At 47.3% G+C, this 24666-nt stretch overlaps 2 protein-coding genes across 9 annotated transcripts in view; one reads left to right on the top strand and one right to left on the bottom strand.

Annotated features, from left to right (window-relative positions):
- Positions 1-16807, top strand: part of PSD2 (pleckstrin and Sec7 domain containing 2) — a 59494-nt gene extending 42687 nt beyond the window's left edge. For 3 of the 4 annotated variants that reach the window (XM_044947599.2, XM_044947597.2, XM_045166583.1), the window contains 8 exons: positions 2971-3061; positions 4143-4186; positions 5229-5419; positions 5593-5663; positions 6081-6238; positions 7272-7416; positions 8777-8920; positions 14649-16807. In XM_044947599.2, the coding sequence (XP_044803534.2) occupies positions 2971-3061; positions 4143-4186; positions 5229-5419; positions 5593-5663; positions 6081-6238; positions 7272-7416; positions 8777-8920; positions 14649-14858 (1054 nt within the window). In that variant the 3' untranslated portion in view covers positions 14859-16807. The remainder of the gene's footprint in view (positions 1-2970; positions 3062-4142; positions 4187-5228; positions 5420-5592; positions 5664-6080; positions 6239-7271; positions 7417-8776; positions 8921-14648) is intronic. The other variant, XM_006070795.4, reaches the window with a different exon arrangement.
- Positions 16808-19836: 3029 nt separating this feature from the next.
- Positions 19837-24666, bottom strand: part of NRG2 (neuregulin 2) — a 198785-nt gene continuing 193955 nt past the window's right edge. For all 5 annotated transcript variants that reach the window (XM_025292597.3, XM_044947595.2, XM_025292599.3 and 2 more), the window contains one exon: positions 19837-21798. In XM_025292597.3, coding sequence (XP_025148382.1) covers positions 21030-21798 — 769 coding nt within the window. In that variant the 3' untranslated portion in view covers positions 19837-21029. The remainder of the gene's footprint in view (positions 21799-24666) is intronic.

Raw genomic sequence — 24666 nt, 5'->3', positions numbered from 1 at the left:
TTTACCATTTGAGCCACCAGGGAAGTCCCAAGTATTAGTGTTAATTTTTTTTTTTTTAATGTTTGGTAAGCTTCACTAGTGAAGCCATCTGGTCTTGGGCTTTTCTTTTGTGAGGTTTTTGATTGCTGAGTGAATGTCTACTTCTTTTGAGGTTTATTTAGGTTTCCTGTTTATACTTGAGCAAGTTTTAGTAGTTTGTGTGTTTCTAGGAATTTGCTTATTTTATCTAGGTTATATAATTGGTTAGCATTAATTGATTGATATTAGCAAACTAATTGCTTAGGATTCTTGTTCTTCTTGTTACCAAGAAAGCAGTGTTAAAATCTCTAACCAGGACTGTGAGTGTCTTTCTCTTTTTAGTTCAATTTTTGTCTTTTACTTTTTGAAACTATGTTATTAGGTACATACAAATTCAGAATGTTTATATCTTCTGGTAGATTGACCCTTTCATTATTATAAACTGTCTCTGTAGTAATGCTCCTTGCCTTCAAGTCTATTTTGTCAGTTATTAGTGTAGTTATACTGGAGTTCTTTTGCTAGTATTTGCATGCATATCTTTTCTATCCTTTTCCCAAGATTTCTGTCTCCTTATATTTAATAGATGTCTATTAATCTTTGCCTTTTAATTTGACCATTTAATAAATTACTAATATATTTGAATTCAAGCATATCAGGTTACTCTTCATTTTCTCTTTGACTCATCTGGTCTATATTGCTTAATTTTTTTCTCCTTTCTTGCCTGCTTTTGGATTATTTAAGTATTTCTTTAGAATACTGTTTTCCCCTGTTAGCTTGTTAGTTGTGAATTCTTTTAGAATTCTTTTGGTGGCTTGCAATATATATCTCTCACTTATTAAAGTACTTTAACCATGTCCTAGGAAATGAAATAACCTTAAAATGCCTTAATTTATTTGTCTTCTCAACTTACATACTACTGCTATCATCCTTTTAACTGTTTGTATCTCTTTCTATATTTTATTCCCCAGAAAACTTTATTATTTTTATTTTTCACAGTCAGTAGTTGTTAGATTTAGCTACCCTTTTTGTTGCTCTTCATTCCTTTCTGCTTCGCCAGGCTTCCATCTGGGATAACTTTTCTTGTGTCTGAAGAATTTCCTTCCTTTCTTAATTTCAAGTTTTGAAGTGTGACTGGTGTGTTTCCCAAGGCCCCTGGTCCTCGGTGGGCCCTGAGTTCCAATTTTCGTTTTCTAGTCCTTTTGACCACTCAGTTGCTCACTCTTTTGTCCACTGCTTGAGAACTGACAGATGCTTTGAAGAGGAAGGCTGCTCCTTGTTGGCCTCCCCTCTCCATGTTTCTCTTCTTTGTAAGACCTTTGCCCTTGAAGTCCTCATTGCTCTTATATTTCTCGCACAGATGTTTTATTAATATTTTGACCAGCAGTTGTTTCTGATGGAAAGGCTCATTTGCAACAAGAGAGTCTGTCATTACTAGGATTATAACTCTTGCCTGGTAATTTTTTGATTTTGCACCCACCCCTTACTGATGGCTTGGGAATGTTCACTGTGTGTGTGTGTGGAACTCAGACAGTATGATCAACATTGCCCTCATATTCCTTAATTATGACTGTACACATAAATGACTATATTAATATATACATACATACATGGATGTACATGTAAAATATATACATAGACATATGAAACACATATTAAGGCATTTGTAGGATCATTTCTCCTTAGTCCTTTGGAAAAGGTGTAGAAATTCTTGTTCATCAGCTACTTATGAAACTTTCTGTCATTGTTTTCTGAATTATTTCCTGTGGTGTGTGAATGTCCCACATGGTGTTAATAGAATCGTTGCTAAAATGGAGCAATTGAGAAACTACATCGAATCCTCTCCTTGGAGACTCTCAATCCCACAGAAGCACACTGAAAGCTCTGAAACATACAAACTTATTTGATTATGAAATCCTTCAGGGGGAATTCCTATTCTCATCTGTAGGTGAATCTTGGGAAACACTGCCTTATAGCAAACCTAAATCCACCAGATCCTACACCAATAAATATCTAGTGTTCAAGGGACTTTGTCTTCTCAATGGTGAAGTGCCATCAGTGTTTCCTCAAGCATGGACACTGCAAAGAGAGTCTGAAAGTACGCACATCAGATGTTGGGTTTGGGGGGCTGGAGCCCCTCTTCTAATCATTGGTAAAAAAGGCAGAAATTTGGGGTACAGTCATTCCAGCCCTTTGTCTGTTTGTGCCTCCTGGAGTGAAACCATCTGCTCAGGTTCCCTTGGTCCCAGCGCAGCTCAGCATGGGGTACCCATGTATGTTGGTGGAAATTGATTTTTGATTCTCTTAAGGCCAAACTCTCCCTCACTTCACCTACCTCTTGGAGGTCTTGCCGCCCCTCTGTACAGGTGAGAGGGTGAGACAGTTGTGACGGAATACACAGAGCTTCTGCTCAGGAGTCAAGAGGCCTGGGTTCAAGTCTTGGTGCTGTGACCTTGGGAGAGTTAACCATGGAGTAGCGGGTGAGAGCACGGGCTTTGGTGTCAGACACACTCAGCCCTTCTACTTCCTTGCTGTGTGATCATGGGCACGTCACTTCACCTTCCTGCACCTCAATTTCCTTACCTTCAAATGGGGATAATAATAACACCCACCTGACCTTCTCTTTGTTGTGAGAAGGAAATAAGATAATGCATGTCAAGTACAATACCTGGAACGTGCTAGGCACCTGGCAAATGTCAGCTGTTATTTCATCTAACCTGACTCCTTCCTCTGGGTTTGAGGAGAACCCCAACCTCTCATGATGCTTGAGGATCAAATAGAATCTTGAATGTGAAAGAGTTTTGTAAACTCTTGGAGTGACAAAGGGAAATTCAGGCAGTCTTTTTTCATTACTGCCCTTGATGCTGCCTCATCCCCTCTGGCCGGGCAGGGCAGGGGGTGGAGACCATACCAGGCTCCATCCCTACTCTCAGGCAGAACCATTCCTCCATTACAGAACATTGGCAAGAAGATGTCCTGCCAGCAATTCATTGCCAACTTGGACCAGCTGAATGATGGCCAAGACTTTGCCAAAGACCTGCTGAAGGTATAACTTGCTAAGGGTCCCCATGCTCCCAGCTGTGTTCAGGGTGGGTGGGGAGGAGAGAGGTTTCTGCTCCACTAAATCCTGATGGTCCAAGTTCTTCATTCTGAGGTCAGGGTAATGATGGCTTTGGGACAGAGGTAGAGACCATCCAGCTCAACACATGACTAGTTATGTGTTCCCTGAGTTAGGCAGAGGGTAGGCTTTGTGAGATTTGTTTTTAGTGCTCCACTATCATTATTTCTGTCAAGATAGTGCTCGACACTGCCACCCATTGTCACAGCTCTCACCGCCATCACCTTCACCTATCACCCTTATCACCACCACCACCTTCACCGTCAGCATCAGTATCATCACCACAGGGCAAAGCCCACTCATTCCTTAAACATCACAAGGAATCTAGTTTTCTTTTGAAAACTTTTGAAAAGTTTCTTTTGAAAAACTCTGGCTTTTCAAGTTTGGTCAGCTCTCCACCTTGGAGGAATAGGAGCATATTTTGGGGGATAGGTGATGAGTTCAGTTTTAGAGGATGAGTTAGAGGGAACTGATGATATCAGGTGGGAAATTGGATAGTGAGTCTGGAGGTCAGAAAATGAACATTGCCTTCATCACTCTTCTTACCATAATTATGTTCTTCACTGTCAGGAAGAACTAGTTAAAAGTGTATTTTTAAGTAAAATAAAATGATCCCAGTCCTTTCACCCACCTACTCCCCTTCTACTCATCCACCCATCTACCCATCCTCCCATATATCCATCCTTCCATCCACATACCCACCCTGCAACTCAATCATTCACCTGTCCCTACACCTACCCATTCATCCATCGCCGACACATACTCTCCTACACAGCCCTCTATACACACTCACCCACCTATTTCTCGGCTCATCTACCCACTCATCCTCAGTCTATCCAGTCATCTAAACAATACTCACCCACCCCATTCATTCACCTGTCCAATAAATGTGAAGCAAACACCCACTTTGCCCCACTGGCTGAAAAGGTACTCCCTCACTGCATCCACATCACTAGAGGTAGATGGACTCTGACTCTTCTTTGAACTCCTCTCTTTCCCCCTCTCCTAGACCCTTTACAACTCCATCAAGAATGAAAAACTGGAATGGGCCATGTGAGTAGTGCCCATGAGCACAAATACGGGGAGAGAATTACCAGGAGTGGGGCGAGGGAGTGGCTGATGGTACAGGGAAGTCATGCTGGTTACTCTCCATGGTGCTGATTTCTCCCACGCAGGGCCCTGGTGACCCCTGACCAGCTGGCCAGCTCCTGCTGTTGAGTTCCCCTTTGGATTCATTTTCTGTCTGATAAATAGTGTGCAGTTTTACAGCTATGGAATAGATTAAACTGACTTAGTTTCATGATGTTCACAACAGATTTTCTGTTCAGGGGATATTGCCACTATTTTCAATGATGGTATATCTCTTTCCCCTTGGGGAGATAGACAGGCATGAGCTCTGAGTCCCTTTACAACTCTAGTAATATGACCATATTGAAGTGGTGACTGCTCTTGGCAATGGGGAGACATGACTGCCCCCTAACTTCTTCCCCTGGAGGTACCCAGCCATCTGGAAAGAGGTGTGGTGACCTTGCTGATTGGGAAGACTATAAGAGGCTTCTGGGGAAGTTGCCACCCCACTCTGCTGTACTCCCCAGGGCAGCCTGGGTCTTGGGGTCCATGTGAAGGTCCCAGGCAGGGATTATTAGGAAACCCAACCCAACTGGGGAGAGCTGGCATTTTTCTACCAGGGCTCCAGTGGGAAACCTAGACTTTAGGGGCCTAATCTACTGACCTTCTGTCCCTTACCATGTCCCTGGGACTTGGGCAGTCTGCCCATGGGTTACTTCTCCCTGGGGCTTGGCTTTCAGAGAGGTGAGGGAAGACCAGGGGGTAAGTCTGAAGATGGTAAGGTCTCCAACTTTGTGATCAAAGATGAAGATTGGAGCTTGGAGGCCAGCCAAAAATCAAATTTCAGAGGACAAAGGTCAGAATTGGAGACTTAGGTCAAAGGTCTGGATCTATGGTTGGAATTGAAACCCCTTTGTCTCTGCTCCTCACCTCTAACACTCCAGAGGAGTGTTTGGTGGGGAAAGGGCATGTTGGCATGGGGATGAGGCCTCTGTGGAGGTGGTACTCAAGCCTAGTACTTTCCTAGTGATGAAGATGAGCTGAGGAAATCACTGTCTGAGCTGGTGGATGACAAATTTGGGACAGGCACAAAGAAGGTGACACGGATCCTGGATGGTAGCAACCCCTTCCTGGATGTCCCGCAAGCTCTCAGCGCCACCACCTACAAGCATGGTGTGCTGACCCGGAAGACTCATGCCGACATGGATGGCAAGAGGAGTGGGTGTCAGGCGGGGAAGGGGCATGGGGAGGGTTGCTAGTCCAGAGAGGGTCTGCACACCCTTGGCTGCTCCTCTGGGAATGCACATTCCAGCAGACATGTAGGGGGACACAGGGGAGGAGATACTGGGATGGGTGTTATGGCCACACTACCCACAGCCCCCCCTCCCTAGCGCCCCGTGGGAGGCGTGGCTGGAAGAAATTCTACGCGGTGCTCAAAGGGACCATTCTGTACTTGCAGAAGGTGAGAGATTCCCCCAGAATCTTTATCCAGGAAGGGCCAACTCAGCCCCTGCCTTCTGGTGCCCAGAGGGTCTTGGGAAAGGCCTAGGCCTTAGGCAGATCTTGGATCCTCCCACATCAAGGACCTGACTTTGGCTCACCGAGGGCTTTGGTGGTTTCAGAGAAGGGCCTTTTAAAGGGGGTTTCAGAGGAGTAAGGCCTGTTCAAGCTTTTGGGGCCAACTGGGTGCTGGGAGTGCGTGATGATTCTTGTTGAGGTGGGTATGGTATCAGAGTGGCAGCAGCTGAAAGATGGTGGGATGTGTAGGGACAGAGAGAAGGAGAATGACGGGGAGGGATAGTGAGGGTAGAGGTACGGGTCAGCAGACCAGAGCCTGGTGATGACAGAGGCTTGCCCACCCCTGACCTGGCCTGTCCAGGATGAGTACAGGCCTGACAAAGCCCTGTCCGAGGGTGACTTGAAGAATGCCATCCGTGTGCACCACGCTCTGGCCACCAGGGCCTCTGACTACAGCAAGAAGTCCAATGTGCTCAAGCTGAAGACAGCTGACTGGAGGGTCTTCCTCTTCCAGGCACCGTAAGTAGGAGTGGGCGCCCCCTTGCTCCCACCCTGGGCTCAGGACCTGCCCCACACCCTTGCCTCATCTACCTCAGGGGAGGTGCCCTTAGTTTCCCCGGCACAGCAGCCATGAGAGCAAGTGTAATTGCTTGGCACAAACAAACAGTTCAGGTCCCTCCTGACAGCAGTGTTTCTCAAGCGTGATCCCTCAGCATCTCCTGGAAAACTTGTTAGAGGGACTTCCCTGGTGGTCAAGTGGTTAAGACTCTGCTCCCAGTGCAGGGGGCACAGGTTCAATCCCTCATTGGGGAACTAAGATCCTGCATGCTGCCCAGTGTGGTCAAAAATAACCCCCAAACTCATTAGAAATGCAGTTTCTGTGGTCCCACCTTAGACCTCTGGAATCAGAAACACTGGAGGTGGGCCAGCAGTTGTGTTTTAATAAGACCTCAAGGTGATTCTGATGTGCACTGAAGTCTTTAAATACAAGGCAGATGGACTCTTTCTAAATCATCCTGCACTTAAAGTTGGGGTGATGGGCATGGAAAACTCACCCTATGGTTTCTCCATAAGGCCTTCTTTCTACACCCCTGTACCTCATCCTTCTGTGACTTGAAATTCGGGTTTCATGTATCAGATGAACTTAAAAGGGGGGAGACTGGCAGGTGAACTCTGAGGATAGGAGTGGATGTGCCGGACCAGGCAGCGGGGCAGGGCTGAGAGGGCGGAGTCGGGGTGACCAGTTGCCCAGCTGCCTCTGACCTCCCCTGCTGGTCTTAGACTCACTAGCTCCAAGCCGTTAGCTCTGGACCTGGCTGGGCAGCTTCATGTTCACATGGAAATCCAGGTCTTGTCTGGGAGCTGGGACAGAGGGAGCTCCCTACGCAGACATGACCAGGCCCATCAGCCCCCATCCTGCCACCCTCCCTTACCCCTTTGCCCGCCTACACGGAGGTCTTTGTGGCCTCTCTGTGCCTGGCTGTGCTGGGTGGGGGATAGGAAGTCCTACTGTGAGAAGCCGGTGCGCCCTCCCCTCCCCTCTGGTCCCCAGGAGCAAAGAGGAAATGCTGTCCTGGATCCTGAGGATCAACCTGGTGGCTGCCATCTTCTCAGCGCCCTCCTTCCCCGCTGCCGTCAGCTCCATGAAGAAGTTCTGTCGGCCTCTGCTGCCCTCCTGCACCACTCGCCTCTGCCAGGTACAAGCTCCTGGGCTCACGACACCACCTTCCCCGGCCCCTCATTCAGCAGTGCTTACCTGGTGCCTGGCCCTGGCGTGAGAGACAAGCCGAAGGAGCAGACATTCTTCTCCATCCCCCCGCCCACACTCCCACTTACACACAGGGAGACTGAGGTCATACCCCGCACGGTGGTGTGGGTGTGCTGATGGCGGTGTGTCCAGTGGATGTGCTGTGGTCTGTGGGTGTCCTGTGTGTCTGGGCATGAATGGTTGTGAGTGTGTGTGTTGTGAGGAGCGAGTGACAGGCAAGACTTGGAGAACCCTTCATCCAGCTGCTTCCCTCATCTACCCTTAAATGTTTCTTTGTAATCCTTAAAAATCTCCTGGGCTTCCCACGTGGCTCAGTGGTAAAGAATCTGCCTGCCTGTGCAGGAGCCACAGGAGACATGGTTTTGATCCCTGGGTTGGGAAGATCTCCTGGAGAAGGGAATGGCAACTGACTCCAGTAGTCTTGCCTGGAAAATCCCATGGGCAGAGGAACCTGTTGGGCTACAGTCCATGGGGTTACAAAGAGTTTGACACGACTGAGTGCACATGTGCACATGTGCACACACACACACATCAATACTCCATTTTTCAGGGATTTTTTTTTGAGAGGAGAGGATAAATGCTGGGCTACTACCTGCATGGTGGAGAGTGGGTCAACACCATGCTTTCCATCCTGTCAGGGCCCTTTCCTGATGGGCCAGTGTCCGGGGTCTTCTCTGTGGAGCCCCTGGGGCTACTGTCCACAGCTGTGCCAGCACTCTTGGTGCTCCCACACAGGCACACTTACCATTCAAGTACACTCATGTTTGTGTGTATACACACACACACACACACACACACATATGCAGCCCAGTGCCCATAAGGCACAAAAGGGTCTGGCTGTCCTGTGGTGGGTGGGGTGTACTGTTCACTTGTCTGGTAGTGACAGTGTCTCTGTCTGTCTTTGGGTGTGATCCTGGGTCTGTGGCCTTCAGATGTGTCTGGACATGAGTATGAGAGGCTGTGTGCTTCGTATGAAGCCTGGGGCGCCGGGCTGAGTTTCGGTGATGGTGTGTCTATGTCAGGGAGTGTGCACACATGAGAGTGAGGGCCTCGCATCTTCTGAGCCTGCTGGGGAGGCTCCGCGGGGAGCTGATGCCGATGGTAGGAGGAGACGAAGGAGGGCGGTGGAGGTGCACTTGTTCAGGCACAGACCTGGTTCTGCCCCTGCGTGTTGGATGGCCCTGGCAAGGCCTCGGTTTCCCCTTGGGGAAGCAGCTCTCCTTTGGATGAGACCCACCCATACAACCCCCTGAGGGTGGGACCTCACTGTCCACGACTGATCTTTGCAGGAGGAGCAACTGCGCTCTCATGAGAATAAGCTGAGGCAGGTGACTGCAGAGCTGGCTGAACACAAGTGTCACCCGGTCGAGCGGGGCATCAAGTCCAAGGAGGCTGAGGAGAACCGGCTGAAGGAGCATTATCTCACGTTTGAGGTAGGCCAATCACAGGAGGATTTGGAAGGACAGGGCTGGGGCAGGAGGAACAGGCCAGCTTCTCCTTCCACATCTTTCCACAGCCAGGGACTCCTGCTTTGGGAGCACTCCACTTTGGGGGCTCCCCTGAGGTCATGAACTGCAGTCACCTGTGGGCCAGTCTCTGCACAGCCCAGCTGCACAGACAACTCACTTGTGTATCTACCAGAGACCTCCCTGGCCCTCTGCATCCTTCTTCAAGCCCTTGCCTCACCTCCAATTTCTGCATAGGCCCAGCTTTTTGGGAAGCTTCTACAACCAAACCACAGAGCTCACAAGCCCTCTCCATGTGACTTTCCCCCCTCACATCTCAGTGCCCCTCTCAGTGGGTTTATCAAGCAGAGCACCTTGGTCTCTCCTTCTGAGCTCTCCCTTTCTTCTGTTTTGTCTCTGCCCCTACCCTGCATCTGCCCTGCAGCGCTCTGCCTTCATTGTATGAAGGATGAGGGTAGACTGAGGGGAGGAAGGCAGGAACCACTTGTCCATTTTGGATTGACCTGCACATGGGGGTGGACAGATACAAGAGAGCCCAAAACCAAGCCAGGAAGTCCCTGGAGCAGAGGGGCAGGGAATCGCCCATCTCAGTCTCTAGATTTCCATGCTGACTTTCTGTTGTGGTATAGAGGAGAGAGGATAGATAAATCCTGCCTTTTGGAAAAACATGATGCTTTATAGCTTTTGGAAGCCTCTTCAGATCCACTCTCTCTGCAAGGTAAAAAATAACCATGCTGATTGACTTCATTTCCCTTATGTTGACTGATTTAATCCTCATATCAACTGTATGATGTGGGTTTGTTATCCCCATTTTACAGATGGGGAAATTGAGGCTTGGAAAGGTTGGACCATGTGCCTGAGACAACACAGTTAAGTCCAGGAGCCAGGATCCTAACCAGGCAACTGACTGTGCCTCCAAAGCCCTGGTCTTTCTCACCCTCAGCCTGACTTAACTGGGGGGTAAAGAGGCAGGGCAGATGGACAGTAGGGGAGGTAGAGCCCAAAACGAAGAGCTTTTCAGTTTCTGTGGCAGAGCTGGGTGAGAACAGAATCTTATGACCCTTAGTCCCTGCCTCTCCCGCAACAGTGGTGAGGGCCTGAAGCTCTGAGTCAAGACCTCAGACACTGCCAAACCTCCCTTCTAATTGTTTACCAATTTACAGCCCCTTTAATAGCTCATGAACACACCTGTCTCTCCATACCCTCACCAACACTGGACGTAGTCTTCGTTAATCTGATAGGTTTAGCAAGTGGTGTCTTATTGATGTTTTAACTTGGTTTAAATTTTTTAAAACAATTGTGATTTAAAAAGCATAGCTTAAGATTGATCATGGTTAAGGTTAAGGAATCAAAGGTTAAGGAACCATTTTAAGATTTATAGTTCAGTAATGTTAAGTTGGAGAAGGCAATGGCACCCCACTCCAGTACTCTTGCTCAGAAAATCCCATGGATGGAGGAGCCTGGTAGGCTGCAGTCCATGGGGTCGCTAAGAGTCGGACACGACTGAGCGACTTCACTTTCACGCACTGGAGAAGGAAATCGCAACCCACTCCAGTGTTCTTGCCTGGAGAATCCCAGGGACGAGGGAGCCTGGTGGGCTGCCATCTGTGGGGTTGCACAGAGTCGGACACGACTGAAGCGACTTAGCAGAAGCAGCAGCAGCAACAGCAATGTTAAGTCTTTTCATATTCTTGGGCAACTAATCTCCAGAACTTTTTCATCTTCCAAACTGAAACTATATAGCTATTAAACAACATACTCCTCAGCACCTTCCTCCTGGCCCTAGTCCTTGACTACCACAGTTCTACTTTCTGTTTCTATGAATGTGACTACTGCTCTAAGTGCTTCATACAAGTGGAACCACAGAATTTATACTTTTGTGACTGGCTTAAGGCTTTCAGGCTTCATCCCTACTGTATCATCTATCAGAATTTCTTTCCTTTTGCTCTTCTGTTGTATTTGGACACCACGTTTTGTCTGTCCTTTCATCGGCTGATGCACATTTGGGTTGCTTTGATCTTTCGGCTGCTGTTAATAATGCTGCCATGAACATGGGTATGCAAATGTTTCTTTGAGATCCTACTTTCACTCCTGCTTTTATGTCCAGAAGTGGAATTGCTAAACTGTATAGTAATGTTATTTTCACTTTTCGAGGAATAACCACACTGTTTTCCATAGTAGCTGTATCAATTTACATTCCCACCAATAGTGTACTTGGATTCTAATTTTTCAACATCTTTATCAACACACTTGTTACTTTATTATTTTTTTAGATAGTGGTTATCTTAATGCATGTGAGGTGATAATCTCATTGTGGTTTTGATCTGTATTTTCCTGATGGATAATGATGTTGATGGAGAAGCTCTATATAGTCAGCAATAACAAACCCTGGTGCTGACTGAGGCTCAGATCATGAGCTCCTTATTGCAAAGTTCAGGCTTAAACTGAAGAAAGTAGGGAAAACTACTAGGACATTCAGGTATGATCTAAATCAAATCCCTTATGATTATACAGTGGAGGTGACAAATAGATTCAACGGATAAGGTCTGGTACACAGAGTGCTTGAAGAACTATGGACAGAGGTTCGTAACACTGTACAGGAGGTGGTGACCAAAGCCATCCCCCCAAAAAAGAAATGTGAGAAGGCAAAGTGATTGTCTGAGGAGGCCTTACAAAAAGCTGAGGAAAGATAAGTGAAAAGCAAGGGAGAAAAGGAAATACACCCAACTGAGTGCAGAGTTCCAGAGAGTAGCAAGGAGAGATAAGAAGGCCCTCTTAAATGAACAATGCAAAGAAATAGAGGAGAATAATAGAATGAGCTAGACTAGAGATCTCTTCAAGGAAATTAGAGATACCAAGGGAACATTTCATGCATGTTGTGACATGACATTTCATGCAAAGATGGGCATAATAAAGGACAGAAATTGTAAGGACCTAACAGAAGCAGAAGAGATTAAGAAGAGGGGGCAAGAATACACAGAAGAACTATATACAAGAAAGGTCTTAATGAACTGGATAACCATGGTGGTATGATCACTCACCTAGAGCCAGACATCCTGGAGTGTGAAGTAAAGTGTGCCTTAGGAAGCATTACTGTGAAAAAAGCTAGTGGAGATGACAGAATTCCAGCTGAGCTATTTCAAGTCCTAAAAGATGATGTTGTTAAGGTGCTGCACTCAATATGTCAGCAAATTTGGAAAACTCAGCAGTAACCACAAGACTGGAAAATGCCTTTTTTCATTCCAGTTCCAAAGAAGGGTAATGCCAAAAAATGTTCAAACTACCATACAGTTGTACTCATTTCACATGCTAGCAAGGTTATGCTCTAAATCCTGTAGGCTAGGCTTCAACAGTATGTGAACTGAGAATTTCCAGATATACAAGCTGGGTTTTGAAGAGGCAGAGGAACCAGAAATCAGGTTGCCAACATTTGCTGGATCATGGAGAAAGCAAGGGAGTTGCAGAAAAACATCTACTTCTGCTTCATTGACCATGCTAAAGCCTTAGACTGTGTTCAGTTCAGTTCAGTCACTCAGTCGTGTCCGACTCTTTGCAACCCTATGAACTGCAGGACTCCAGGCCTCCCTGTCCATCACCAACTCCTGGAGTTTACCCAAACTTATGTCCATTGAGTCGGTGATGCCATCCAGCCATCTCATCCTCTGTAGTCCCCTTCTCCTCCTTTCTTCAATCTTTCCCAACATCAGGGTCTTTTCAAATGAGTCAGCTCTTTGTATCAGGTGGCCAAAATATTGGAGTTTCAGCTTCAACATCAGTCCTTCCAATGAACACCCAGGACTGATTTCCTTTAGGATGGACTGGCTGGCTTTCCTTGCAGTCCAAGGGACTCTCAAGAGTCTTCACCAACACCACAGTTCAAAAGTATCAAGTCTTCAGTGCTCAGCTTTCTTTATAGTCCAACTCTCACATCCATACATGACTACTGGAAAAACCATAGCCTTGACTAGACGGACCTTTGTTAGACTGTGTGGATCACAACAAACTGTGGAAAATTCTTAAAGAGAAAATTCTTACCTATCTTCTGAGAAACTGTATTCCAGTCAAGAAGATACAGTTAGAACCAGATGTGGAACTGACTGGTTCCAAACTGGGAAAGGAGTATGTCAAGGCTGTATATTGTCACCCTGCTTATTTAACTTATATGCAGAGTACATCATGTGAAATGCCAGGCTGGGTGAATCACAAGGTGAAATCAAGAATTCCAGGAGAAATATCAACAACCTCAGATATTGGCATATATACATATACCTCAGATATTCTACCACTCTAATGGCAGAAAATGAAGAGGAACTAAAGAGCTTCTTGAGGAGGATGCACGAGGAGAGTCAAAAAGCTGGCTTGAAACTCAACATTTAAAACACTAAGATCATGGCATTCAATTGCATCACTTCATGGCAAATAGGAGGGGAAAAAATGGAAGCAGTGACAGATTTTATTTTCTTGGGTTCCAAAATCACTGAAGATGTTGGATGCAGCCATGAGAAACCTAGACAGCATATTAAAAAGCAGAGACATCACTCTGCTGACAAAAGTCCATATAATCAAAGCTATGGTTTTTCCGATAGTCATGTATGGATGTGAGAGTTGGACCATAAAGAAAGCTGAGTGCTGAAGAATTGATGCTTTTGACTTGTGGTGCTGGAGAAGACTCTTGAAAGTTCCTCGAATTGCAAGATCAAACCAGTCAATCTTAAAGAAAATCAACCCCAGATATTCACTGGAAGGACTGTTGCTGAAGCTGAAGCTCCAATACTTTGGCCACCAGATATGAAGGGCTGACTCATTGAAAAAGACTCTGATGCTGGGAAAGATGGAAGGCTAAAGGAGAAGGGGGTGGCAGAGGATGAGATGGTTAGATAGCATCATTGATTCAATGAACGTGAATTTGGGTAAACTCCAGGAGTTAGTAGAGGACAGAGGAGCCTGGTGTGCTGTAGTCCATGGGCTTCAAAAATTGGACATGACTTAGCAACTGAACAACAGCAGCAAAATGATGCTGAGCATCCTTTTTTGTGCTTACTGGTCATTAGTGTATCTTCTGTGGTGAAATGTCTATTCAAGTCCTTTATACATCTTGAAATTGGGCTGTGTTTTGTTGTTGAGTTCTAGGAGTTTTCCCCCCCCTTTTAATATTCTGGCTACTAGACCCTTACTAGATTGCTGCTGCTGCTGCTGCTAAGTCGCTTCAGTTGTATCCGACTCTGTGCGACCCCAGAGACAGCAGCCCACCAGGCTCCCCCGTCCCTGGGATTCTCCAGGCAAGAACACTGGAGTGGGTTGCCATTTCCTTCTCCGCTTACTAGATTAATGATTTGCAAATATTTTTCCCATTCTGTAGATTGCATTTTCATTCTATTGATTGTGTTCTTTGATACAAAGGTGTTTTAAATTTTGATAAAATCTCATTTGTCTATTTTCACTCTCATTGCCTATGCTTTTGCTATCATATCCAATAAGTCATTGCCAATTAACTTTGATTTTTAAAATTATGAGTTAAATTTCTGTGCGTGCCCTTTGCCTATTTTAAAAATTGTTTATCTCCTTTTATTGGTTGGTGAGAACTCTCTAAATATCAAGGAGAGAGTCTTTTGTCATATAAGGTATAAATGTTTTTTTTTTTTGCAATTTGTTATCTTTTGACTTTGTTTTTGGCCCTTCTCTGCTCTTTTCCCAGAAAAGCCGTTATGAGACCTATATCCACCTCCTGGCTGTGAAGATCAAAGTGGGCTCTGATGACCTGGAGCGGATTGAGGCCCGATTGGCCACCCTGGAGGGGGATGACCCTTCACTCCGCAAGACACACTCGAGCCCTGCCCTCAGCCAGGGCCATGGAACTGTGACTGGCAGCAAAGCCATGAGGGATACCACTGGGCCTGATACTTAGCTGGCAAGGATGGGCAAGCCTCAGAGGCAGGCAGTGCCCCTGGAGGGGCCAGTGAGCACAATTCCAGCTAGGGGCCACTCAGACAAGCTGCAGACAGTTGTTAGGCAGCCAGAGGGGTGTGGAGAGCCTTGTGGGCTGAGGAGATGGAGATGCTATTCATGGTGTCGGTCTTGCATCCTAGGGCTGCTCTGGGCCTTAGAGCCTGTCGCCAGCCCTCACCTCCCTCTCCACTCTGGAGCCTCAGTTTGTAGGCCAGTTGTGTGCATGCTCTAGACACCGTCTCACTGGAGAAGCAGGAAGGGTGGTTGGCTTTCCAGGCTCTCCTCTTCTCACAGTTCCTCCCCTCATCTCCCTTGTTTCTGAGGGCAGGTCTCAACCCCAGGTCTCAGTTTGGACTCCCACCCCTTCTCCTCCTCCCTCCTCTGAGTTGACCAGCAGCAGGTCTGCAGACCACCAGCACTGTCCAATTCTCCCTCCACTCAGCAGCGCTGGGAACTGCACCCTGTTCTCCTGCCTTGCCTGGCAATAACCCAGCTCTCAGGCCTGTCCCTCAGTGCCAAGCTCACCTTCCATCCATCAAGACCACTCCTGCTTTCTTTTATAATGACATAAATGTATATATATAAGAATTATATACATATATAAACTACCCCTTTAGAGATGGTTTTGGAACTGATATCAGAGGATGAAATGAGGTATGGAAAAGCCTATCTCAGATACACTTGTTAGTGAGGAGAGCTGCTCTTTGGCCCCTGGAGGCTCTGACTCTCTGGAAGAGAAGATAGAGATAGTGTGTCCTCCTCTCTCCCTGTTTCCCCTCTTCCGGCTGACCTGTGATTTAAACTGCTCTTACAGTTAATGCTTTGGAATAAATAGTGTGTGTGCGTGCTGCCCCGTCTGTCCCACAGGTGTCCTGGGGTGTGAGTGGGATGGGACCGCGGCCCTGCTTATATTTTGGTCTTTGTGTTGGTGCTGCCAGGTCCCTTGGGCCCAGAGGTAACCTCTTGTACAGATCTACTGCTACAGGAATAAAAGACACTCTGCCTTGCAAATAGCCACTTGTCAACAAACCCAAAGATGTTTGGTGGGAGAAGCCTATGGAAGCCATTAATTCTTGGTCTTGGGGAAATGTGGAATGACAAGTTGTTGATTGTTAGGCTGATATTTCTTACACTCTTTGAGTGACTCAGAAATGCTAGTTAAGGACATGTCTGGAAAGGACAATTTGCCACATGATGATCGCAGACTAGCATCTTTTAAACCCTGCATTCCTCAGACTGACAAGTGGGGGGGGTGATGGCACCCTCAATGCAACTGTGATGAGTAAATCCTTTCTATTTTTTAAACAGATTACTGTAGTTTGGCCAGCAGTTTGACCTCAGTGGTAACATATTTAGATAATAAGATAAGCCAACCTTGCAACTAAGTACCCTACATTTACAAGCCCACTCACATTTGATGCAAGGGACCTGTGAATCTGTGGAGAGATGTAGTGATTTAAATACAGATTATTTAATTTGGATCAGCTGAGTATTTTATAACCAAACCATCTGGCACCTTCATTTTGCTGAGGGGAAGTTAATGTTCATTTAAGTGAAATTGAAAGAGCAATGTGGCAACATAAAAAGCTCTGTGTACTTTTTCTCTGTGCTGTCTCAAAGATCCTTTGAGTTTGGGGTCTGCCTCCCACCCTCTACCTCTTGAGGGTGGGTGAGTGAAAGCAGAGGAGCAGGCTCCATCCGCTGCAGACAGGTGTGCTTCCCTGAGCACTAGTTGTGCCTCCCATCAGTTAAAAAAAAACTTTTAGTTCACTTTCTTAATTGTATAATTATTTATTGTAAATTATATACATGTACTACTGTACTAAAATATTATGTACATTATAAAACATACACAAAATAGAAATTTTAAAAAGATGAGATGAAAATAAATCTAAAGCAAAGTTCTAATATTTTTTTCTGCATTCCAATGGACCACATGTTCCCTCTGCCCCTAATATGTCCATTTTCCAGGACTGTCCAAATCCAGAGCCTTGGAGGACAGCAGGTGAGATGTAATAAGTGGTTTGCGCCACCTGGTGGTCCTGGGAAGTGGCTGCAGGCTTAGGGACCCCTGGGGGCTGACCCTTGAGGACAGCCTCTCTCCAGCCTCCATACACTCATTCAGTGAGATGAACAGCGCTGCACATTGTGCTGGGTGCTGGGGATACTATTGTGAGAAAAGGATTGACCAGATCCCTGTCCACACGGGGCTCACAGTCTAATGGGGAGGGAGATGGTCAGTCACCATTCCCATCTGGGACTCTGGAAAGGCTGGGGAGACAAGACAAAAATGACCTGGCCGAGAAAAATTGGAGTGGGGAAGACTGACTCAGGAAGCTGCCTGAATGTCCTAAGTGCTCCTGGGGGATAGGATGGTAGTAGTAAGGCCCTTCTTAGAGCTATACTTCTTCCTGGTAGGCAATACTAAAGATGCCCCAGAGCGAAACTGGAGAGGCAGCGTGAAAATGGGGCCTCTCTGGCCACCCCAGCTCCTAGGTTCCATTCACACCTGTGAATGAACAGGTGGCTGATGAAGAGTCAAGGAAACTGATTAGATTCTGGCATTAGACTCTCAGCAGATATCTTAGAATAAAGATAATAAAGGTACCTAGTGGGCTCATGTGAGGGTCAATGAGTTTATCAAGAAGTTATTCAGAATTAATTGGGGTGACATAGAGATAGATGGATTTACTGCAATCATGGAGGTGGTTTCTGACTAAAAATTTAGAAGGTAAAAACTTAGGGCCCTCAGAAGGTCAAGTGAGTGTACTAAGCTGGGTCATGAAAAGGGCAATGGGTTCATTGAGAAGTCATAATTAGTTGAGGTCACAGAGAGGTCAGTGGGTTCACCAAGAGGTCATTCACAATTACTTGGGGTCATAGATCAGTGTGCTCAGAGTTCTGAGTCAAAATTTAGAAGGGAGGTAACTTGGGCCCTCAGAAAGGTCAAATGAGGACATGAAGCTGGGTCATGAACAGGGCAATGGGTTCACTGAGAGGTCAGTCACAATTAGTTGGGTCATAGAGAGGTCAATGGGTTCACTGAGAGGGCATTCATAATTACTTGGGGTCATAAAGAGGTCAGTGGGCTAATTTGAGTCAGGAAAGTGGTTTCTGAGTCAAAATTTAGAAGGGAGGTAACTTGGGCCCTCAGAAAGGTCAAATGAGGACATGAAGCTGGGTCATGAACAGGGCAATGGGTTCACTGAGAGGTCAGTCACAATTAGTTGGGGTCATAGAGAGGTCATTCATAAATTACTTGGGGTCATTAAGAGGTCAGTGTGCTCACTGGAGTCAGGAAAGTGGTTTCTGGGTGAAATTTTAGAAGGTAGGTAACTCAGGCCCTCAGAAGGGTCAAATAAGGACATAAAACTGGGTCATGAAAAGGGCAATGGGCTCACCAAGAGGTTCATTCAGAATTAATTCTGGGTTTTCATATAGATCATAAATCACACAGAGATATTACTGGCTCTCAGAAAATTTTAAAGCCAACAGCAAACTCAGAGCTAGCACAATGATCTGGATGAGATCATCAGGGGCTGGAGAAGTCAATGATTTGCAGCTTTGTGTAGCACTTAGTTCATTAATTTTGTTTCTTTGCAACAGGTTCTCCCCCCACGCCTGCTCCATGTCCCCACATAAATACATGTCTAGTTCTTTACTTTTCTATATCATCTCCCCTTCATCCAGTTTTTGCCACTCTCTGTGTGACTCAAGAATGCAAAGCACAGGATATGGTCATCACCATCATCAAATTTGCCACCAATAGGCATTTATCACATGCCAGAAGCAATCCTGGGTGCTTTATATAATCTCTACAGCAATGCTTTGAGGTAGGTATTAGCATCACCATTTCCCAGCTGAGGAAAGTGCAGCCTAGAGAAGTCACACAGCAGAGCTGGAATTTGTGAGTTCAGGCCCTCTTGATACCCAAGCTGTTTCAACCCTAGGCCTCTTCATCCTTCTTATCGGTAGGTCTCTGAACTGACCACACAAGTTCTGGGCTCATTGTGTGTACCCTCACACATCAACCACCTGAACTCTTTGGATAGCTGACTCCTTTGTGTCTGGCTTGAATCTAACGGTTCCTAGTGCTGGGTACTGACTTAGTAGCATTAGTCAATGAGGAAAAAGGCTCACCCTGGACCTCCATCTGCCTTCTCCATGCCTGAGATCATGTACTCTCCATCAGAGACTGCAAGTTTAGACAGGCCCTGGCTTTGAGGGGGTATAAAAAAACCCCAGCACCTCCTGGCAGCTGAGGGTACCCATTATGCCATTTTCATGTCCAGACTTTGCCTGTGACATGCCTGAGGCCCCAAGGGTCATCTTGCCTCAGCTGCTCCAGTGCCAACCTTACAACCCTTCCCTTCTCACCCACCTAGGCCCGGAAACTCTTGCCTCATTCTGCCCCCTGGAGCTCCAAGGCAGGAACTGGGCCAGCGTTCTGAGGCTGAGCTCAAAGCAGAGTAATCTGCATCAGCCCCTTGGCCAGGTTCCCCAGCAGCTATGGGGTGGTAGGGGAGAGGTGCTGGGGGACACCTGGTGAATGTTCTCAGAACAGGGAGGAGGGTTGGATCCCATTCTGGGAGTTGGCGCCAGGGAGGGTCTCTTTCCCACCAACTGCTTCAGACGGTAAAGAATCTGCCTGCAATGCTGGACACCAGGGTTCAATCCCTGGGTCTGGAAGATCCCCTGGAGAAGAGAATGGCTACCCACTCCAGTATTCTTGCCTAGAGAATCCCATGCACAGAGGAGCCTGGCAGGCTACAGTCCATGGGGTTGCAAAGAGACACGACTGAGTGACTAACACATTTCCTCCCAAGAACTGGTCTTGCTCTCTCCAACCTCCACACCAACATCCATCCATCTCTATCGCAGGTATTCATCCTCTGTCTTCCCTCCTCACCTAGGGGCTAGGCACACACAGTCAAACATGAGTTATTTCTGATTTTATTTATAATATAAAAATGTTCAAGTGTCAACAGTCAGGTGTTTGGACATTTCAAGGGGCAGGGTTCCCATTTGTTTAGGTTTTTTTTTTTTTTTTTTTTAAACAATTACCTTTTTGACAAATTAGCAGTGGATCCAGTTTTGTGGGGTGGGAGGTCAGGGCTGGAGAGGAAGTGGAAGTCATAGGTGGGGTGGGGGATGGGAGTCTGGCTGTGAGAAGGAAATGGTGTTTCTTTATTGCTAAAAGGGGAATCAAATACACTGTTGAGTGGCTCTTCTCGGTCCCAGTGTGACCATGCATCCAATCTAAAGAATCTGAAATGCAAAGGACATGCAGGCGTAAAATAGAAAAGACGACCTGTAAACGAAGGTGCTGCAGAGGACGGAGGGGCGTCCTGGAGGCCACAGGGGAGGAGCCGCGAACACTGGGGCCCTGGCAGAGCTGCTCCCTCCCCCGCAGAGGCTGTTGGGAAGACCTCTTTCTCAGAGCCCCCTTCCTTAGCAGCTGTGAGGAGCGGGGAGGCCCCCTCCCCATTCTGGTTGCTGTCGCTGGGCCTTAGTCTCCCCCTGGACTTTACCTGACCCCAACTCTAGTTCCAAGCCTAGGATCCCCACCCACAGCTAAGGGGGACCAGAACTCCAGATCTTACGAGGGGGCAAAAGCTACTCCGGACCTCACTTTCTTTCTTGGGACCCTCCTACCCATGCCCCCACCCGAACCCAAACACATGGCCTCTTTTCTCTGGTTCCTCTTCACCGCCCCCCACCCCTGCCCCCCGCCAGCTTGGGATCCTACATTCCCCCAACCCCACAATCCACACTTCTCTCCAGGAGCTCCAGATTAGCGTACAGCAAAAGGCACCACAATATAGGTTTCTATTAAAGAGTCAAAAAATTGGCCCATCTCTTTTTTTTGTTGTTTCTTTTTTTTTTTCCGAAGCTGTAAATCAGGATGTTACATATAAATAGTTTCCCTATAAAAACGTCTTTGCCGTTAGCTAGTATTATAAGACAATTTTTGCTAAAATGAAAATAAAACATTTTGTTATACCTTTTTCCTTTTATAGAAAATAAAAATATTTTTATTTCTTTTTTTCCTCCTTTCTCTCTCCAGTCGGCGGTCTCTGTTCTCCTTAAAGACAGTGGGGCGGGCGAGGCGGAGGGGGCGGCGGGGGCCCTACAGGGGCCCCGAGTCCTGCTTGCCCCGTGGGAGCGGCCCGCGGCTGTGTCTGCTGCTGGCTCGCGTGCTGTGGCTGTCCAGGGAGTAGTAAGTCCTGCTGTCGGCCGCCGGGCACAGCGGCGGCGAGTCCGAGCGCAGCGCGTCGTGCGCCGCGCGCAGGCCGAGGAAAGGCGTGCTCTCGGCAGCCAGCGCCCCGTCCGCGTCGTCCGCGTCGTCGTCCGAGGCCGAGGCCGAGCCGCCTCCAGAGCCGCTGCTCAGCGACAGCGAGTCCCGCGCCGCGCGTGCGCGTTGCGCCGCCAGCCCGTTGAGGCGCGAGCGGCGCCAGCGCCGAGGCCCCGCCGACGTCCTTCGGGACGCGCCGCGGGCCCGCGGCCGCGGCGGCGGCGGGGGCGCGCACTCCTGCGTGGTCTCGTACTCGTCGTCCTCCGGGATGCGGAAGGGGCTGGCGGGCAGGCTTCCCAGGCTGCCGCCCAGCGCGCAGGCCCCTCGCCGGGGTCCTGGCCCTGCTGCGGGGTAGTAGTAGCTGTCGTAGCTGCGCTGCATGTCCGCGCTGGGCCCAGGCCCCGGTCCCGGGCCGGGGGGCGCCGGTTGCCGCAGGAGCGGCTGTTGCTCCGCCAGGCGATAATTGATGGGCGCGGCGGGAGGCAGCGACACGGCGTGCGCCGAGTTGGGGGACGTGATCTCAAAAGTCGGCACCTGCGTGGCCAGCGAGTAATGGAAGTCCACGGGAGAGAGGCGCGCAGGCGTAGTTAGGGCAGACACGTACCTGCGGGGAGAGGCAGAGACATGGGCCGGTGGCCAGGGGATGGGGCAGACCTGACGCAAAGCAGTAGTCTAGCCCCGGATCCCTCCCGCAGGAGCCATGCTGGTATTCCTCAGTGACCCTAAGCAATTTCCTTAGTTTCTCTGAGCCTCAGTTTACTTATCTGTGAATCAGGAATAAACACAGTGGTCATTCCATAGCATTGTTGGGTGATTCCATACACATATCAGTGGTCCTTGGTTGTGGGGATGTTCACAGTCACCAGTGTTCCTGAATGGTTACTTTGGACCAGGCTTAGGCTGGGGCATTTTACGTGTACCAGTTCATCTAATACAGTAAATCTGTAAGAGGCGTCTGTTAATGCCATACTACTCCTTAGGAAACTGAGACTCAAAAGATTTAAGTGACTTACTCAAGGTTCACACAGCCAGGAAGTGGTCAAGCTGGGATGTGAACCCAGGCCATTCAGGTATGAGGTAAATCAAACCCCTTATGATTATACAGTGGGAGTAACAAACAGATTCAAGGGATTAGATCTGATAGAGTGCCAAAGAATATGGACAGAGGTTCTTAACACTGTACAAGAAGTGGTGACCATAACCATCCTCAAGAAAAAGAAATGCAAGAAGGCAAACTGGTTGTCTGAGGAGGCCTTACAAAGGCCACTGAGAAAAGAAATGAAAAGGAAACAAGAAAGGGAAAGATACACCTAACTGAAGGCAGAGTTCCAAAGAATCAGTTCAGTTCAGTCGCTCAGTCATGTCCGACTCTTTGCGACCCCATGAATCGCAGCATGCCAGGCCTCCCTGTCCATCACCAACTCCCGGAGTTCACCCAGACTCACATCCATCGAGTCAGTGATGCCATCCAGCCATCTCATCCTCTGTCGTCCCCTTCTCCTCCTGCCCCCAATCCCTCCCAGCATCAGAGTCTTTTCCAATGAGTCAACTCTTCGCATGACGTGGCCAAAGTACTGGAGTTTCAGCTTTATCATCATTCCTTCCAAAGAAATCCCAGGGCTGATCTCCTTCAGAATGGACTGGTTGGATCTCCTTGCAGTCCAAAGAATAGCAAGGAGATATAAGAAAGCCTTCTTAAGTGAACAATGCAAAGAAATAGAGAAGAATGGGTAAGACTAGAGATCTCTTCAAGAAAATTAGAGGTATCAAGGGAACAATTTCACACAAAGATGGGCACAATAAAGAACAGAAATGGTAAGGACCTAACAGAAGTAGAAGAGATTAAGAAGAGGTGGCAAGAATACACAGAACTGTATAAAAAAGGTTTCAGTGACCTGGATAACCATGATGGTGTGATCACTCACCATCACTCAGCCAGACATCCTGGAATGTGAAGTCAAGTGGGCCTTAGGAAGTATTACTATGAACAAAGCTAGCTGAGGTGATGGAATTCCAGCTGAGCTATTTCAAATCCTAAAAGATGATGCTATTAAAGTGCTGGACTCGTTATGCCAGCAAATTTGGGAAACTCAGCAGTGGCCACAGGACTGGAAAAGATCAGTTTTCATTCTAATCTCAAAGAAGGGCAAAAGCCAAAGAGTATTCAAACTACTGCACAGTTGTGCTCATTTCATGTGCTAGCAAAGTAATGCTCAAAATCCTTCAAGCTAGGCTCCAACAGTAGGTGAACCGAGAACTTCCAGATACACAAGCTGGATTTAGAAAAGGCAGAGGAGTCAGAGATCAAATTGCCAACATTTGTTGGATCACAGAAAAGGCAAGAGAATTCCAGAAAAACTCTAGTCCTGTTTTATTGACTTGACTGTGGATGGTAACAAACTGTGGAAAATTCTTCAAGATATGGGAATACCAGACCATCTTACCCGCCTCCTGAGAAACCTGTATGCAGGACAAGAAGCAACAGTTAGAACCAGACATGGAACAATGGACTGGTTCCAAACTGGGAAAGCAGTACATCACGGCTGTATATTGTCACCCTGCTTATTCAACTTATATGCAGAGTACATCATGAGAAATGCTGGGCTGGATGAATCACAAGCTGGAATCGAAATTTCTGGGAGAAATATCAGTAACCTCAGATATGCAGATGATACCACCCTAATGGCAGAAAGTGAAGAGGAACTAAAGAATCTCTTGATGAAAGTGAAAGAGGAGAATGAAAAAGCTGGCTTAAAAGTCAACATTTAAAAAACTAAGATCGTGTGATCTGGTCCCATCACTTCATGGCAAATAGATGGGGAAACAATGGAAACAGTGACAGACTTTATTTTCTTAGGTTCCAAAATCACTGCAGGTGGTGACTGCAGCCATGAAAAATAAAAGATACTTGCTCCTTGGAAGAAAAGCTATGACAAACCTAGACAGAGAATTAAAAAGCAGAGACATTATTTTGCTAACAAAGGTCCATCTAGTCAAAGCTATGATTTTTCCAGTAGTCATGTATGGATGTGAGAGTTGAACCATAAAGAAGGCTGAGCACCAAAGAATTGATGCTTTCAAACTGTGGTGCTGGAGAAGACTCTTGAGAGTCCCCTTGGACAGCAAGGAGATCAAACCAAGCAATTGTAAAGGAAATCAGTCCTGAATATTCATTGGAAGGACTGATGCTGAAGCTCCAGTTTACTTCAGCCATCTGATTCAAAGAGCAGACTCTGAAAAAGACCCTGATGCTGGGAAAGAGTGAGGGCAGGAAGAGAAGGGGGAGACAGAAGATGAGTTGGTTGCAGGGCATCATCGACTCAATGGAAATGAGTTTGCAGAAACTTTGGGAGATAGAGAAGGACAGGGAAGCCTGGTGTGTTGCAGTTAATAGGGTTGCAGAGTTGGACACAGTTGAGCGACTGAACAACAACAGGCAGAAACCAGGACTCATACTGCCCAATTACTCATT

The sequence above is a fragment of the Bubalus bubalis genome, chromosome 9 (genome assembly GCF_019923935.1).
Source record: "Bubalus bubalis isolate 160015118507 breed Murrah chromosome 9, NDDB_SH_1, whole genome shotgun sequence".
In the NCBI taxonomy this organism is placed as follows: domain Eukaryota; kingdom Metazoa; phylum Chordata; class Mammalia; order Artiodactyla; family Bovidae; genus Bubalus; species Bubalus bubalis.
This window is presented reverse-complemented; position numbering and strand designations above follow the sequence as displayed.